Source organism: Prunus dulcis, chromosome 1, assembly GCF_902201215.1.
Source record: "Prunus dulcis chromosome 1, ALMONDv2, whole genome shotgun sequence".
Classification (NCBI taxonomy): Eukaryota; Viridiplantae; Streptophyta; class Magnoliopsida; order Rosales; family Rosaceae; genus Prunus; species Prunus dulcis.
Window position 1 is genome coordinate 2,504,759 of NC_047650.1, and position 13,851 is coordinate 2,518,609.

General features: G+C 36.4%; 2 protein-coding genes and 1 non-coding gene across 6 annotated transcripts; 1 reads left to right on the forward strand and 2 right to left on the reverse strand.

Annotated features, from left to right (window-relative positions):
• The first annotated feature begins 3,039 nt into the window (after positions 1 to 3,039).
• LOC117615993 (enoyl-CoA delta isomerase 2, peroxisomal-like) lies at positions 3,040 to 4,154 on the forward strand. Its single transcript, XM_034345190.1, has one exon. The coding sequence runs from the start codon at positions 3,240 to 3,242 to the stop codon at positions 3,954 to 3,956; it is 717 nt and encodes a 238-aa protein (XP_034201081.1). The 5' UTR covers positions 3,040 to 3,239; the 3' UTR covers positions 3,957 to 4,154.
• A 189-nt stretch (positions 4,155 to 4,343) lies between these two features.
• Positions 4,344 to 4,471, reverse strand: LOC117616903. The gene has a single exon (XR_004584246.1). It is a non-coding gene; the product is annotated as a U11 spliceosomal RNA (small nuclear RNA).
• A 284-nt stretch (positions 4,472 to 4,755) lies between these two features.
• Positions 4,756 to 13,409, reverse strand: LOC117615235 (actin-related protein 9). Of its 4 annotated transcripts, none has more exons than XM_034344282.1 (21): positions 13,248 to 13,409; positions 13,058 to 13,130; positions 12,801 to 12,910; positions 12,664 to 12,723; positions 12,505 to 12,570; positions 12,142 to 12,244; positions 11,779 to 11,987; positions 11,391 to 11,511; positions 10,958 to 11,022; positions 10,309 to 10,398; positions 9,363 to 9,413; positions 8,512 to 8,643; positions 7,139 to 7,228; positions 6,984 to 7,054; positions 6,687 to 6,886; positions 6,538 to 6,581; positions 6,401 to 6,450; positions 5,818 to 5,863; positions 5,611 to 5,661; positions 5,273 to 5,419; positions 4,756 to 5,068 (listed from the first exon to the last, which is right to left on the reverse strand). In XM_034344282.1, exons 1-20 carry the CDS (start codon positions 13,248 to 13,250, stop codon positions 5,276 to 5,278), a joined length of 1,779 nt encoding a protein of 592 aa, XP_034200173.1. In that variant the 5' UTR covers positions 13,251 to 13,409; the 3' UTR covers positions 4,756 to 5,068; positions 5,273 to 5,275. The 4 variants fall into 4 exon arrangements, with proteins under 4 accessions (XP_034200173.1, XP_034200174.1, XP_034200175.1 ...); XM_034344283.1 differs by having other exon boundaries at positions 4,756 to 5,061; positions 13,248 to 13,374; XM_034344284.1 differs by lacking the exon at positions 9,363 to 9,413 and having other exon boundaries at positions 13,248 to 13,374.
• Positions 13,410 to 13,851: the final 442 nt, after the last annotated feature.

Consider the following 13,851-nt stretch of genomic DNA (forward strand, 5'->3'; position numbering starts at 1 on the left):
TAATATATATTGTATTGTACGTGAAGATGTACAATTATAAGACTATTTTTATGGTTTTGTATGTATTCATATATTAAATTTATTCTTATTTGATAACTGATGTAGAGTGATAGGCTTAGTTCATAGTATTGGAAGCTTACTTTGAAATTCTTGGCTCAAAATTTAAATATCCAAATACAAAATAATTATAAACAAGTTGGGTTGGGGATGAGCTACTTGACACGATTAATTAAATGAGCCAAATTAAGATTTATATCTGGCAAATAAAATAAAATTAAGATTTACTATTTTTGGACACAAACAGAACAGGACCGCTTGAACTAAATTGCCACCCAAAGCCCGGTAGAAAAGCTAAAACAGGGCTAAAGAAACAAAAGAAACCAGGCCCAGCGATCTTCTGTTTCGTTGGCAATGATGTTGGAGGATTGGAATTGGACATAATCTATTGTTGTCGCCCAACTGAATTGAAATTAGGCACAGCAATCTTCTGTTCTGTTGGTTGACAATGACAATTGCGAAGGTTCGGAATTGGAACTAATTTATTGGTAAACAATGCTTTCAAATAACCATGAGTAATCAAATGAAATAAAAGCTTGAATTGTAATAGGAAAAGACAATAATGGCGTGTTTACTAATTCGTAATCGAAATTAAAATAGGAAGTTTGACACATTTGTTACCTGACATGACACAAACCATTATCACCACTAGCCAAAACCCAACAATAGCTCTTACTATAAGGCCATTTTGAGTTTTATAAATTAATTATTTTGGGTTTGAATTCAAATTATCTTCCTCTTTGTACGATTAACAAATTTAATGTGATCAAACAAGAATAAATGTTGATTAAACGAGTTGATCAAAGTAGTGTATTCGTCTCATCTCTTGCACTCAAGTTCAGTACCTTTGAAAGAACAACATATAAGCCTTAGCAAAAAACGGGTAGGAAAAATGGATTTGCTTGTATTAATAAGTGTGTAATCCTAAAACCCTAGTCCCCTCTCTCTCTCTCTCAAAAAACACCTTAGAGCCATTTTCATTTTGAGGGGGGAGGAAGCCACCGTTCTTCCTCCCCTCTCCCCTCCTCTTTCTTCACCCCCCAACCCCCCACCCCCCCTCCCCTTCTCCCTTCCTCCATTCTCTTCTCTTTCCCCATTTTCAAAGACTTCCTTATTTGTCTTTGTTTTTTTTAATGATTTTCTTCCACTCATCACAGGCGGATGAGTCTCGGCGTCGAATCTCTACATGCATTTTAGTGTTGGATCTCTACCACCATCATTTTTGCGGTTTCTTCATGTTTGGAATAAGTTGCAAAGACTCGGGTTTTCTGTGTAGTTTTCACCTCTCATTTTGTGAGAGTTTTTCATCTCTCATTTGTGAGAGTTTTCCACCTATCTTATGCAAGAGTTTTCTTTGTATTGCTATGGCTTGGTTTTTCAAGCTTTATTTCTTTGTTATGAGTTTGCACACTCTTAGTTGGAATGCCTATATAAGAGTTTCTTCGATTATGAATGATCGTTAGGAGAGGAGTCCCATATTGTCTTAATTTTGATGTTAGATTGCTTCGTTATTGTAATTGACCCTTGTGGCTAGTTTGTATTGACCTTTTGGTGGTTAGTGATTTTTTTTGCTAAATTATGAATGCAATTATAGAATTTTTTTTATAAAAAAAAAAGTGTGTGACCGATCATAAAGTCTTTCAATATATGTATAATCATAAAGATTAGGGGTGGTGTGGTCCTTATCAATTTGGTTTTCACCTCACACCGAAATTGGAATCGATACTATTCAATTGATGCAGTTCAGTTCGATTTTGGTGAAAAAATTATGAAACCAACCGGTCCAATTTAAATCGGTTTCAATGCGGTTTACGATTTTTTCGATTTTAGACCTAATTTTTTAAAATATATATTTCAAATTATTTTTCTTTACAAATTTCAACAAAAATTTTATTTTTTGAGCTTAAAAATTCACAAATGATCCGATTCCTTGAAAAGAGAAATGATTGGGCATAAAAAAGGAAGGTGTTTTGAAGTCGGGCTTGGACAAATATTAGTTATGTGATTAGAAATTTAGTATTGGACTGATATAATTTTTTATTTTAAAAATACTCAATCTGTCCGATCCAATTCGATTTTGTAAGGTGTGAAATCGACATCAAAATTAGTTTGGACCGGTCTGATCCAATTTGGTATCGATTTGTTGAGTTTTTAATCAACATAGTTTTTTTTCGATTTTTTCCATCCGATGTGGCTCGGTGTTCCAATTTTCCATGAGTTTTTATCAAAAATAGCCAAAACTTATCCCATACTTTCATAAATGTCAGTTTTTGTAAAAACTTTCTAAAATAGCCAAAAACTCACTTAAAAATACTTAAATGCCCTCAAAACTAAAACCCACAAAAACCTAAAAAAGCAAAACATGAAACCTGTAATCTATGTTTTCATTTGATTTTAAACATAAAAACTCCCCTATGTTAGTATCTGTTGTCTCTGTCATTGGGCTCAAAGCTTTGGTATTATTTATTGTCGTCAGCCATGTTGATGCTATCACCATTGGAGGCCACGCACAACCCTTTGTCAGCCATATATGGACTTCAAAGTTGCTAATTAGATTCCGATATGAACTTTAACATTGCGGAGATGAATCAATAACTCTATAAATGCCTTGTTAAATATATAATACAAATACATGGCTTATTAGAGATAATTAAGTAATTAGATAATGGAGATGAATCAATAACTCTATCAATGTTGGGTGGATGCAGTACTCGGACTAGCTAGGAATCAAGTCATATTCATGGTTCAACTCCTCCAATGATATAACATGGGATCAAACCTTTGTGTTTTATAGATGTTTAAAATCAAATTGAAAACAAAGATTGCATTTTTTTTAAAAAGGTTTTTGTGGGTTTTTACTTATGAGGGTGTTTGAGTAATTTTAGGTGAGTTTTCTGCTATTTTTGAAAGTTTTTATAAAAACTGACATTTATGAAAGTATAGGGTAAATTTTGACTATTTTTGATAAAAACTCATTTTCCATTCTCCATGTCCACACCTAATAAAGATAAGAAGAAAAACAAACAGATCATACGCAGACGAACACAGGCACACAACCGAAAGTCTTTCAAATTAAAAAAATTAAAAAATTCATCATAAAGATAACAAGAAACGCACACTAACACACAACCCAAGAACTCACCCCCGCTTCGCCTTCAGAGCCAATTTCTCGCGGCAAAGCCATGTGCACTCTTGAGAAGCGCGGTGATCTCTTCTTCCTAACCCTAACCGGCGACGAGGAGCACCGCCTCAGCCTAACCCTCATCGACTCGCTCCTCTCGGCTCTCTCCCAAGCCAAGTCCCAAGCCACTCGCGGCTCGGTCCTCGTCACCACCGCCCACGGCAAGTTCTTCTCCAACGGCTTCGACCTGGGCTGGGCCCAAGCCGCCGGCTCCGCCTCTGCCGCACGCGCTCGTCTCAGCCAGATGGTCGCCGCCTTCAAGCCAGTTGTCGCCGCGCTTCTCTCGGTCCCGATGCCGACGGTAGCCGCCGTCCAAGGCCACGCCGCTGCAGCCGGATTCTTATTGGCTCTGAGCCACGACTACTTCCTGATGAGGCGCGATAGAGGCGTGCTGTATATGAGCGAGGTCGATTTGGGGCTGCCATTCCCAGACTACTTCACGGCGGCGTTTCTGGCGAAGATCGGGTCGGTTTCGGGTAGGAGGGACGTGATGCTGAGGGGGATGAAGCTGAAGGGAGACGAGGCTGTCAAGCTTGGGATTGTGGAATCGGCGCACGATAGCGCGGAAAGCACGGTGGAGGCTGCGGTGCGCCTGGGGGAGCAGTTGGCGAAGAGGAAGTGGAACGGCGACGTTTACGCGGAGATCAGGAAGAGTTTGTATCCGGAGTTGTGCGGCGTTGTTGGAGTGGGGGTTGCTACTCCAAAGGCAAAGCTTTGATTCCTGTGTTTCGATCAAGTGTTTAAGAAAATAATTTGGAAGGGGTTTAAATTGAAAATGATGATTTCAGTGTTTGAGGTCTCAAACTTTTGAGCTATCAATCAGTGAACGCTTAGAACTTGGTATTTATCATTCTGGTTATTAATCCAATGGATGAATATAATAAGTGAAATAAAAACGGTGTTAATATTGTGTCAATTTATTTTAAATTTTACAAAAATTAATTAATTTACAAGATATTTTTAAAATGAATCACAACAAGCCAATATCTAATTTGCCTTAAAATATATCATATAGGATCAATTAAAACATTTAAAAAGTTTTATTTATTTATTTAAATTTAAGGTCATTGCATTTTGAAAATGTGTAAATGTTTGGACTTAAAATCGGAGGGTCAGCCAAAGCGAGCCAACCCTATGGGGCCCCACAAATTGTGTCGGCCATATGTCTTGATATCCATACGGCACTCACCAAGCTAGGGTGAGAGTGGCATATTTAGCCAACCGACCCTTTTAAAGTTCACCCCTAACCCACCAACTTCTATTTATACGAGCTCCTTCCCTTGTTCCTCCTCTTTTCAGCCGATGTGGGACTCAGTTGCCTATTGTTTCATTTCAAACTCACATCTCTACTCTATTGTCAGAAATAAATTCGTACCCTTTTTTCTTTCTTTTTCCCGTCATCCTTGTTCTCTTACAATCTTGTACTTATAGAAGAGAGAAAGCAAGAGTGAGAGATGAAGGAGATCCATGCAACAAAAATGTCTCTGATACCCTCCCAAAATGAGAAGAGTAAAACATGTCTAAGAGAAAGTTTCTTTTAACCAGAAACTGAAAATGTCACATACTCCCTGTTCTCAAGCATTCGTGCCACGAATCTAGACGAGAAAATATTTTGTACAATAAAGAAGAGAATTGGGCACATAATTGAAGGAGATTTTCATGATACTTTCCTCGAATTGAATAAGCCGGATAAAGGAATTTGATATTTTACAATCAAATGCAAAAAGTTTGAAACGCGTAGCTAAGCTAAGTATCTACCATTTAGCTTCTGTACAAACGAAGACCAACAATTTACTCCACCCAGTTCGCTCTGCCAGTCATATCTGAAAGCTGAAAACGTAAAATCAGTAATGTCATTTGATTTTTTTCACAGAGCCTATATAAACAACCTATAATACGCCTAGAATCAATTGTTAATTGCATGTTTTTAGGGTAGTAAAAAGGTATACACCTCTGTAAGGCCACACAACTTTGAAATAAGGGGCTCCTTTTATGTTCATGTAAATAAAAATAACAGTAGGCAGTTGATCTCACCTTTTAAGAATTAATGTAACACATTGCCTGTGCTTGAAGGAAATAAGAGTCTTTGTACTTTCTTCCACTTCCAATGTGAATCCCATTGCGAATCCAGTCATCACGATGTATCCAAGCATCCCGACCAAAATCAAGAATTCCAAGAATCTGTTGTGAGCAAGATATGTGCTAAGTTGGTGACATTACGAAAAGTGTAACCCACAAAACACATGTTGGTGGATGTCATCAGACACAAAAACCCAACAAAGAGCATACAACTATACCTCCTCCCAACAGTCAACCGACTACAAAAGATGCATACAGCTATATGCTAAAAAGGTAGAGGGAGCTTTACTTACCGCTCCACCTTTCCAGGACACAAACGTTGGATTTGCTCTTGGTTGCAAGACCTATTTAACATAATATAACGTCCACGTATGAGAATAGGCATGACAAGAGATAATATAATGTCCACAAAGTATAGGAACATAAGACACTGGTCGAGTTTGAGCAACCAAGTAAAAAAGGATTATAATAACCTTCAAGACAGTAACAGATAAACTTACCTCAACAGTATCAATAGCTTCATTTGAAGGAATAGTATGTAAAACCCTGCAAAAGGTGGATGCAAATTTAATATTATAAGGGTGCCTAAATCCCTTAAGTGAAAGGTCCATCTCATTTGATAACATTTATTAAATAAGCACATGGGCATATCAGGCTCTCATAACCATGCCATTATATCAAAGTGCACTTGAAAACTAGAAATTCTGCAGAAAGTTGTGATGAGATGATTGGTCAGTAGGGTCAGTGTAAAGAGGGGGAGTAAAAAAAAATTTCCAAGCATGGAGACCCTATGAACTAACAGAACTGGAGAGCCCCTGACCTAACAACTATTACTCATCTGGCATGCTTGCAGAGTGCAAACATGAAGCTTAATTGCCTAAGCTATGAGTTCATGAATATAGGCCACAAATATTAACCATACTCCAAGCCAAATAATCAAAGTCCACATTGGTGGGTTTTCCCTTGTCATAAAATTTGAAAACTCTGATGCACAATTTACATAAATATCGTAAGCATAGATCATAATCACAAATAATAATCAAACAAGTAGGTTTGCTAGCTTAAAGAAACAGAAGAATCGACCTTTCCTCCACTGCAGGAACAAGACCTCTTGTCAAAGCCACTCCACCAACCTAAGACATGAAATATGTCATTTCTTCGTTCCTATATAAAGTAAGCAAATATAGAAACTCATATTCTATCTTGGTTGACAAACTTACCAACTGTATACTGCAAAACAATTTTCTTTGGAGGTCTATACGTCCTGTCAACAAACCACCAAGTGGTATTAAGGTATCAGATATTTGACCAAAAACATAAGAAGGTATCAGATAGAAAAACAGACTAGGCAAAACTAAAAGAAACATACCTGTTGAAAGAATGCTACTTGTTATGGCTTCTGCAAGGCCAACCTTCTCTTCTTTCTTTGGTTTAGCTGCAAAAACTGGGTAGTTATCCCACATTGGATACCCAACGTTCATGCTGGGATACATGCCATCTGGCATTTCAGGTCTTCTGGGAAATTCCATGTGCCATGTATCTTCCAGCATGTCCTCATAGTCACGAAACCTATTTAAGTAACCAATCCAATATTTATCAAGGTAAAGTGATTTATCTCAGGTATTTTCATGTTGCAGAAAAGTTTAAGTTGGAAAACATGACTGACCAAACACTGGGTGGGGGAGGATATGCATCTGGAACCAAAAGCATTGGGAAGAACAAACCCATTGGAGGGACCTATTTAAGATACAGTAAGATTCAAATTTTGCCCACAAATTGATTCAGGACTAAAGAAACTATAATTCACTTTACGAGACACACGTTGAGAGCAGTTAATCTTGTCTTATGAGATCCAGCTGGCAAGTCATCTTCATAAGAATGAACTATACCAACAGCATCAAGTTCCCCCTCCTGTATAAAGGAAACTAAATAATTAGAAAACGTATAACCTGAGAACCAAGGTAAAGAACCCTTGTCCAAACACATTCTACACAATTTGGCCATCTATATTAGACACTCCATACAATTCAATCATTAACATATAGCATTTACAAGCACTCAATTAAAAGGATTAGCCTGACATATGTTCTATAGATGATTCACTGTGACCTGAAATTATTTTTTTCCCTTTTTGCACTTTGAAACGTCACAATATATGCTAGATCTTAATGAGTACTTTGGATATGATTGGCTCATTACTCATTATTAAAATTCATTTTAAAATAACATAAAGGGTACAAAACAAACATATACAAAGGAAAGCCACCCACTGGATCAAAATTATTATGACCATAACATATGTGTGTTGTCCTGTAGGTAAGTCTTCACAAGATTTAAACAGAACACAAATATTATACATACATAGATATCGTTCAACCCCACTAGAGTCTAGAGGGGCCACACAAAAATCTAGGCGGCATTGTACACCACAGCTCAACTGAAGGAATAACCTAGGTTAAGAGAATCATCACTAGTATGATAGTGTGATACTCATCTTTCCTCTCTTTGGGTTCTCTTGTCTAGAAACAATATTGCAATCCATCTAGACTGGTGAGAGCTCTGTATTAATTGGTTTTTCCTTTGCTCCATCCCCTATTTATCCCTTTCTGGTTTTTCAATAAGAAAGTTATTGTTTCCTATTAAGAAAAGGGGGAAGAGGAAAGGGGGGTAGGGGTGGGGTGGGGTGAATGTATGATAGATTATTTTCAAGAGCTTCCTCAATCATAACTCTAGCATCCCCTTCAATTGCTTGGTTCAGTATATTACCAAGCAATTGAAATAATCTAACTTTTCTCAGCAGGAGAGTTATATTTCTTTGCAACATGCCTAATCTCTTCGTAAGACCATCAAAATTTACCAAGTGAATGCACTTCTCTCATGTAACAAATATTATTTAAACACATCCCAGAGTAAGTTAAGAAATAACATACCACTCGAATGGTTTTCCATGGCATGTGGTAAAGACTCTACTAACTAGGATCCCAAACGTTAAAGAGAAACACTACAACAAACTCTATAGTGCCTGGCATACATTTTCTTTTACTTGTTAAAAGGGACCCATACGTGCATGCATGTAATTCATGTACTACTGGCATGAACCATGTAGCACAAAAAGAAGCTAGGCTAGATTATAGAAGATAAATTACATATAGGATAATCCATGACAAAATAAGAAAGAAGTAAAAAGAACTAACTTTAATCTCACAATAAGACTCTTTTAGCCTGTTAAGCATCAAGAGATCTATAGGCTTTGCGAACATGTCAGTACGAATTTGTGGCCATGTCTGATGATGTCGCTGAGTCCAAAGAAAGCATCTTGATATGTCCTGAACAAAAACACTTATCAATCAACTTCACCAGGAAAAAGTATACCGCCAAATGAAACTTATTAAATCAGCGACATATTAAAGAAGTTCTAAAAACTCCATAAATAATAATAGCAATTATTTAACATCCAAAATCTAGGTTAGCAGAAACAGAAACAAACAATTCATTTATTCATGGAAGTTTAAAAGGTAGAGAAAGAGGTTACAAGATGAGAGTAAGTAACCCCGACGAAATTAAAAAGCCATGCAGTGGGACAAATAGGTGATGACAGAGTTAGTTCAGTGCTCAAATGCTAAAACAACTGCTGATGCACCACCACATCGCGTAGAACAAGTTGAAGGAGCTTGAAAGACAGACCAATTGAAAATAATCAAACATGATATGAGTCACCATAAGAAAAAATTAATTTGAGACAGTTATGAAAAGGAAAAGATGATAGATATATTCAAATTTGTATCACTGGCATAATAAATAGGATGAAGTCATTTGTGCACAAAAGGTTGGGTATGCCGGCAGAGCTAAGATGAAAAGTAAGTATGATGAATCATGAAAAGAAAGGCTTACGGCTTTACATCATCATTACTGATGGTGAACATATCCTATTAGACTGATAGTTAACATGGATGAAGGAGAGCTACAGAAACAAGTGTAATATTTCTTTCATTGTTGTAGCTACTAGCTAGTCAAAACTTCAGTACATTTTAAAAGCAAAACTCACCTCTCCGCCAAAAGGTAAAGTTTTCTCTGTAGTAGGTAAAGTTACTCCATCCTGGACAACAGAAGAGACGAGTGGTACATTATCATAAGTGGAAAAGACCAAATCTATCAATTTAGGTATAAATATAATACAGTCATGCTACTGATATACCACCAAAAAACTAAAAAGGAAGTTAATTATGATTTTCTTTTTGCTGCATGATATACATCCAAAGAAAATATGGTTGGCAGTGACAGTGCAACATAAGTAGTTCCCTCAACACTCAAACCCACCCCAACCCCCACCCCCTCCCTGCAAAACAGCACAGAAAGAAAAAGGAGGATGGCTGTAATGATAAAAGTTTCTGTGGAGAAACAATGTCAGTTGTTGAGGTGGTGAAATTGGTTTCTCCACCAATATAGGAATAAATGGTGAGGGAGGCAATTGTTAAACACAATTCCTGTTCTAGAACCGAGAGAAGAATGGATACATGGTGGTAGCAGGAATTGCAGTGGTAGTGTTATCGCTAGTTCCATTAGTGATGGACATATGGTGATCAAGGTGAGGATTTTGGTAAAACTTGTGATAGTGTTGATAATGGAGCTTAAGGAAGGCAAATGACGGCAATGTATTGGTGACCATGGTAATGAGTAATGCAAGAAAAACATTAGATAGCCTTTTGTCTTTAAAATAAACAAAAAGAAATATTTTTGCTTACACACAAAAAAAAAAAAAAAAGAAAAAATTTAGGAAATACCTCCAGTTCAGTAACTAAGCATGCATTTTTTTCAAGTTGATTTTGAAAGAATGAAAAGATATGCAGTGACTCTATGGAATCATATCTTTACAACTGTAAATGTGTGTAAAGATATGATTCCATAGAGTCACTGCATATCTTTACACACATTTACAGTTGTTTTCTAGATGTTAAAAAGAAGCGCAAAGAAAGTATAGAATTGGCAGTTACCTCAACGCAAATAACTGATGTCACCTGAGCACCCATTTTAACCACACATGCTGTTGATAATCCATTCCCAAAAGCTGCAGCTAGACCTTCCTGAAGTAATCAACAGACAAAAAGATCATCATATAAAAAAGAAAAACCCTGACGATTAACTGGCACAAAACACCATTTGCTGCAAATATAGGAAATCATCAATCAAGAAAGAAAACTGTCAATAGCATTGAGCGCATATAGAAAAATCAAACTACAACTTTAATTGTGGCATATATTTCATATGGAAAGATGTAGCATCGCAAACACATTATATTCTAGGTAATAGCCATCAGCCCTTCTGTGATAAGAAAATTATATTTTAATCAAATGCAAAAAGCACAAATTTTGGACATGAAACAATGCAATACACAGATATAAGATAAAGATAAATTATAATGAAAATGGTAGTTTCACTTTTTCCATTTTCTTTCGCTGCAGTAGTTTTAGTTTTCTTGAAATAATTGCCTTCCATGTCAGTATCACATAGCCAACAAATATAAACATTGACCCAAGTTTAACATTTGATACTCAATTCGTTTCATTCTTGTTAAAAGTTGACGCTTGCCACAAAACCTAAATTGAAATTCATACTGCAAAAATTAAAAGAAAAATTCCTCACCTGGTGTACCACTGCTGAGCTAAAGCGCAAGTCACGCAAGACTATAGACAACAATTCCTTTATTTCTGCTTGGAGAAAATAACAGAAGGGAAAAGAAAATAAGTACAGTTTCCCAAGACAATGTTTTTATATAATATAGAGGATAATGACAGATCGGGTTCTTAATAACAGATTTATTGTAAATATATTGACAAGTTCCAACAAAAGAAAAAAAGAAAGGTATTACAGAAAGTAGGAACTCACATTTAAAAAAGATCAGAATTAATTGTACTCACAAAAACAGAAACACTTCTAACAATCCTAAAAGACATAATGGACACAAATTTTGAAATAAAAGCAACTTATAGCCATGGAGGGTCTATGACTACGACCAAGAAATTGAAGAAGAAGGAGTGATTTCTCAATCTAAAGAACTGACAGCAATTTGAAGTACCTCGACTATCAAATGTTTCTGGCACAACAAGCATAGCAGCATACATGTTTCTTTCACGTAGAGGAATGTGCAATTTCTCTGTCAAAATAAAATCCCAAATAGCATGTACGTCCTCAAGTACCTAAAGAAAAATGCAAAATATAAATGAGATTCAGTATATCATGGATAATGGAACACAAAGTAATTTTATGCATTGAAGAACACATTACAGCATGAAGCTTAGATTAATACATTGTCAATCTATTATGATGATTCGTACATATGTCATCCAAAACTTCTCAGGTGATGATGTAATCAGACCCCGCATAAAGTTAAAGTTTATAATGGTAACCTAATTAAAGTGCATTCATATCTCATGTTAAAAATCTAATAAAAACGGGAATTGTACCTGCTGCATGGGATAATGTTGTGAAATATTTAGGTGGCCTCTACGTATAGGACGGCGTAAGGTATATGGCGCCATGGGGGATATTTTTTGTGCTTCCTCACCGAAAATGACCTTTTTGTATTTGTGTTTGCTAGAACCAAGCTCCTCAGTATTTTCATCTTCAAGCTGGCCCAAGGCCTCACTAGCTGTGCCTTTGTTCTCTGAGCTTTCTGCATATATAATATCAAATGTTCGCCAAAAACAGATGATATGGATTGTAACAGAAAAACATCAGGTTAAATGCCCATACACACAGCAAAGTACTTCAACCAGTCATGAGAATCAAGACAATTAGTGCGTGTTGTATAAGCACTCTTGTATTACCTAATGATGAAGACGAACTAGGGTCCTTTTCATATACATCTGTCCAATCAAATGCTGGTTCCTTTCTACTATTCTGTGGATTGTATCCATCAACGCGTCCCATCTGCACATCAGCTTCATCATTTCAATGACCAAAACACATCATCACCAAACATCAAGCTGATTTTACATTGGTCTCTATAGTTTTTAGGTCACTAAAAAAGCTTTCATTAAAATAGAATATGTTAGAGATCCGTTCAGATCATCTTATTGTAAACAAAATGCCAAAAAAATGAACATGCATAGCACACTATCTCTGTCAATTTGAGTATATACAGTGCTAATTTCACGCATAAAATAAATTATATCAATGATCACACATACCTTGCGTGGGTAAGAATTGTTAGCAACCTCTTCATCCAGAAAAGGTATCTTCAAGAATGATGCAATCTTGAAAATGCACAAACATTTAGGTTCAATTCAAATTCCAAATATAAAGCTAATGGGTTAACGCATTAAAGGAAGCAATGTACATATACTCACTGTATCATAAGCTTTTTCTCGCTCCATATACTGTGCGGTTGAAACTTGTGAATTGAGCAGCTGAAACCCAAAAACAATAATCATGACTAACCATACAAAGAAATAAATAAAACTGAAGTTAAGAAAGTATAAGAAACCTGGTCTTGGACATTTCTCCTGGGCACTTGTGTGGTATGCCTTGCAATGCAATGAGCAATATTAAGAGGGGTGTCCTGTGAAGCAAGGCCTATTCTGATATTTGCAGAACCTAACGTCCCCAACAACACAATAAAGGACCAAAATAAGTAACTAAAAGATTGAGTGGGGCAAGTGGGTTTTGTGTTTGCTTAGAAAAATTTGATGGGTTTGTGTTTATATTTCTAATGAAGCTGTAGGAAACTCAGAAACTAAATACCTGGGTTGATGACGACCAGGTTGGAGCCTCGCTCGGAGAGCAGTTGTGAAGGGACCACGGTTTTCAAGTAATCCTGGGGAATAGCACAAGCTTTGTGAATTAACAAACAATTTACAATTTGCATACAAAGAGAGAGAGAGAGAGAGAGAGAGAGAGAGAGAGAGAGTGCGTGCGTGTTCTGGGTTCGTACCATGGAAACTGAAAGGAGTTGCTAGAACGAGAATGAGCTTGAAATCGCGGTTCGCCTGCTTGATTTTTCTTCTTTTTTTTGTTTCCGGTGTTTGTCTGAGAGACTCTGTGAGCCTGCGTTTCTCTCTTTTTCTTCTTTCTTTTCTTGTCTAGGACCCAATATGGGCTGCCAGGCCTGGTCAGTGACCCAGTTAAAATTTTTTTTTTTTCGGAAATAAAAATATTTAATGTGAAAACATTACCTTTTTTGTTTTTTGTTTTTGATTTTTTTTTTTTTACACAAATGAGGCTTGGAATATAAACGCAGTAACTAGAGTGTATGAATAAACGCATCTAACCACTTGAGTTACAAGATTTTGCTATAAAAAAACCTAATACACTCTTTACATGAATAGGACCAATATATTTTGCTAAGCTAATTTTTGATATCAAGCTCAAGTTTAAGTTAAGGTAAAGAATGGCACATTGCTGCTCTCAAATTTATTTCCTCATTTTTGGGAGAGGTTTGTAGTTGAAATGGTTAAGAGTCGTTATCCTTGCACTTGAGAAGTGTGTCCAAATGCTCTCAACCTCAATATCCTTGTATAAAATGTTGTTATTGATAC

Bases quoted from the DNA above. Each gene is read 5' to 3' on its own strand.
- LOC117615993 (XM_034345190.1), top strand. From the start codon at position 3,240: ATGTGCACTCTTGAGAAGCGCGGTGATCTCTTCTTCCTAACCCTAACC.
- LOC117615235 (XM_034344282.1), bottom strand. The intron at 12,724-12,800 runs GTTTCTTATACT...TTTGGGTTTCAG, and splicing joins GGAGAAATGTCCAAGACCAG to CTGCTCAATTCACAAGTTTC. The intron at 10,399-10,957 runs GTGAGGAATTTT...TGATTACTTCAG, and splicing joins GCTCAGCAGTGGTACACCAG to GAAGGTCTAGCTGCAGCTTT.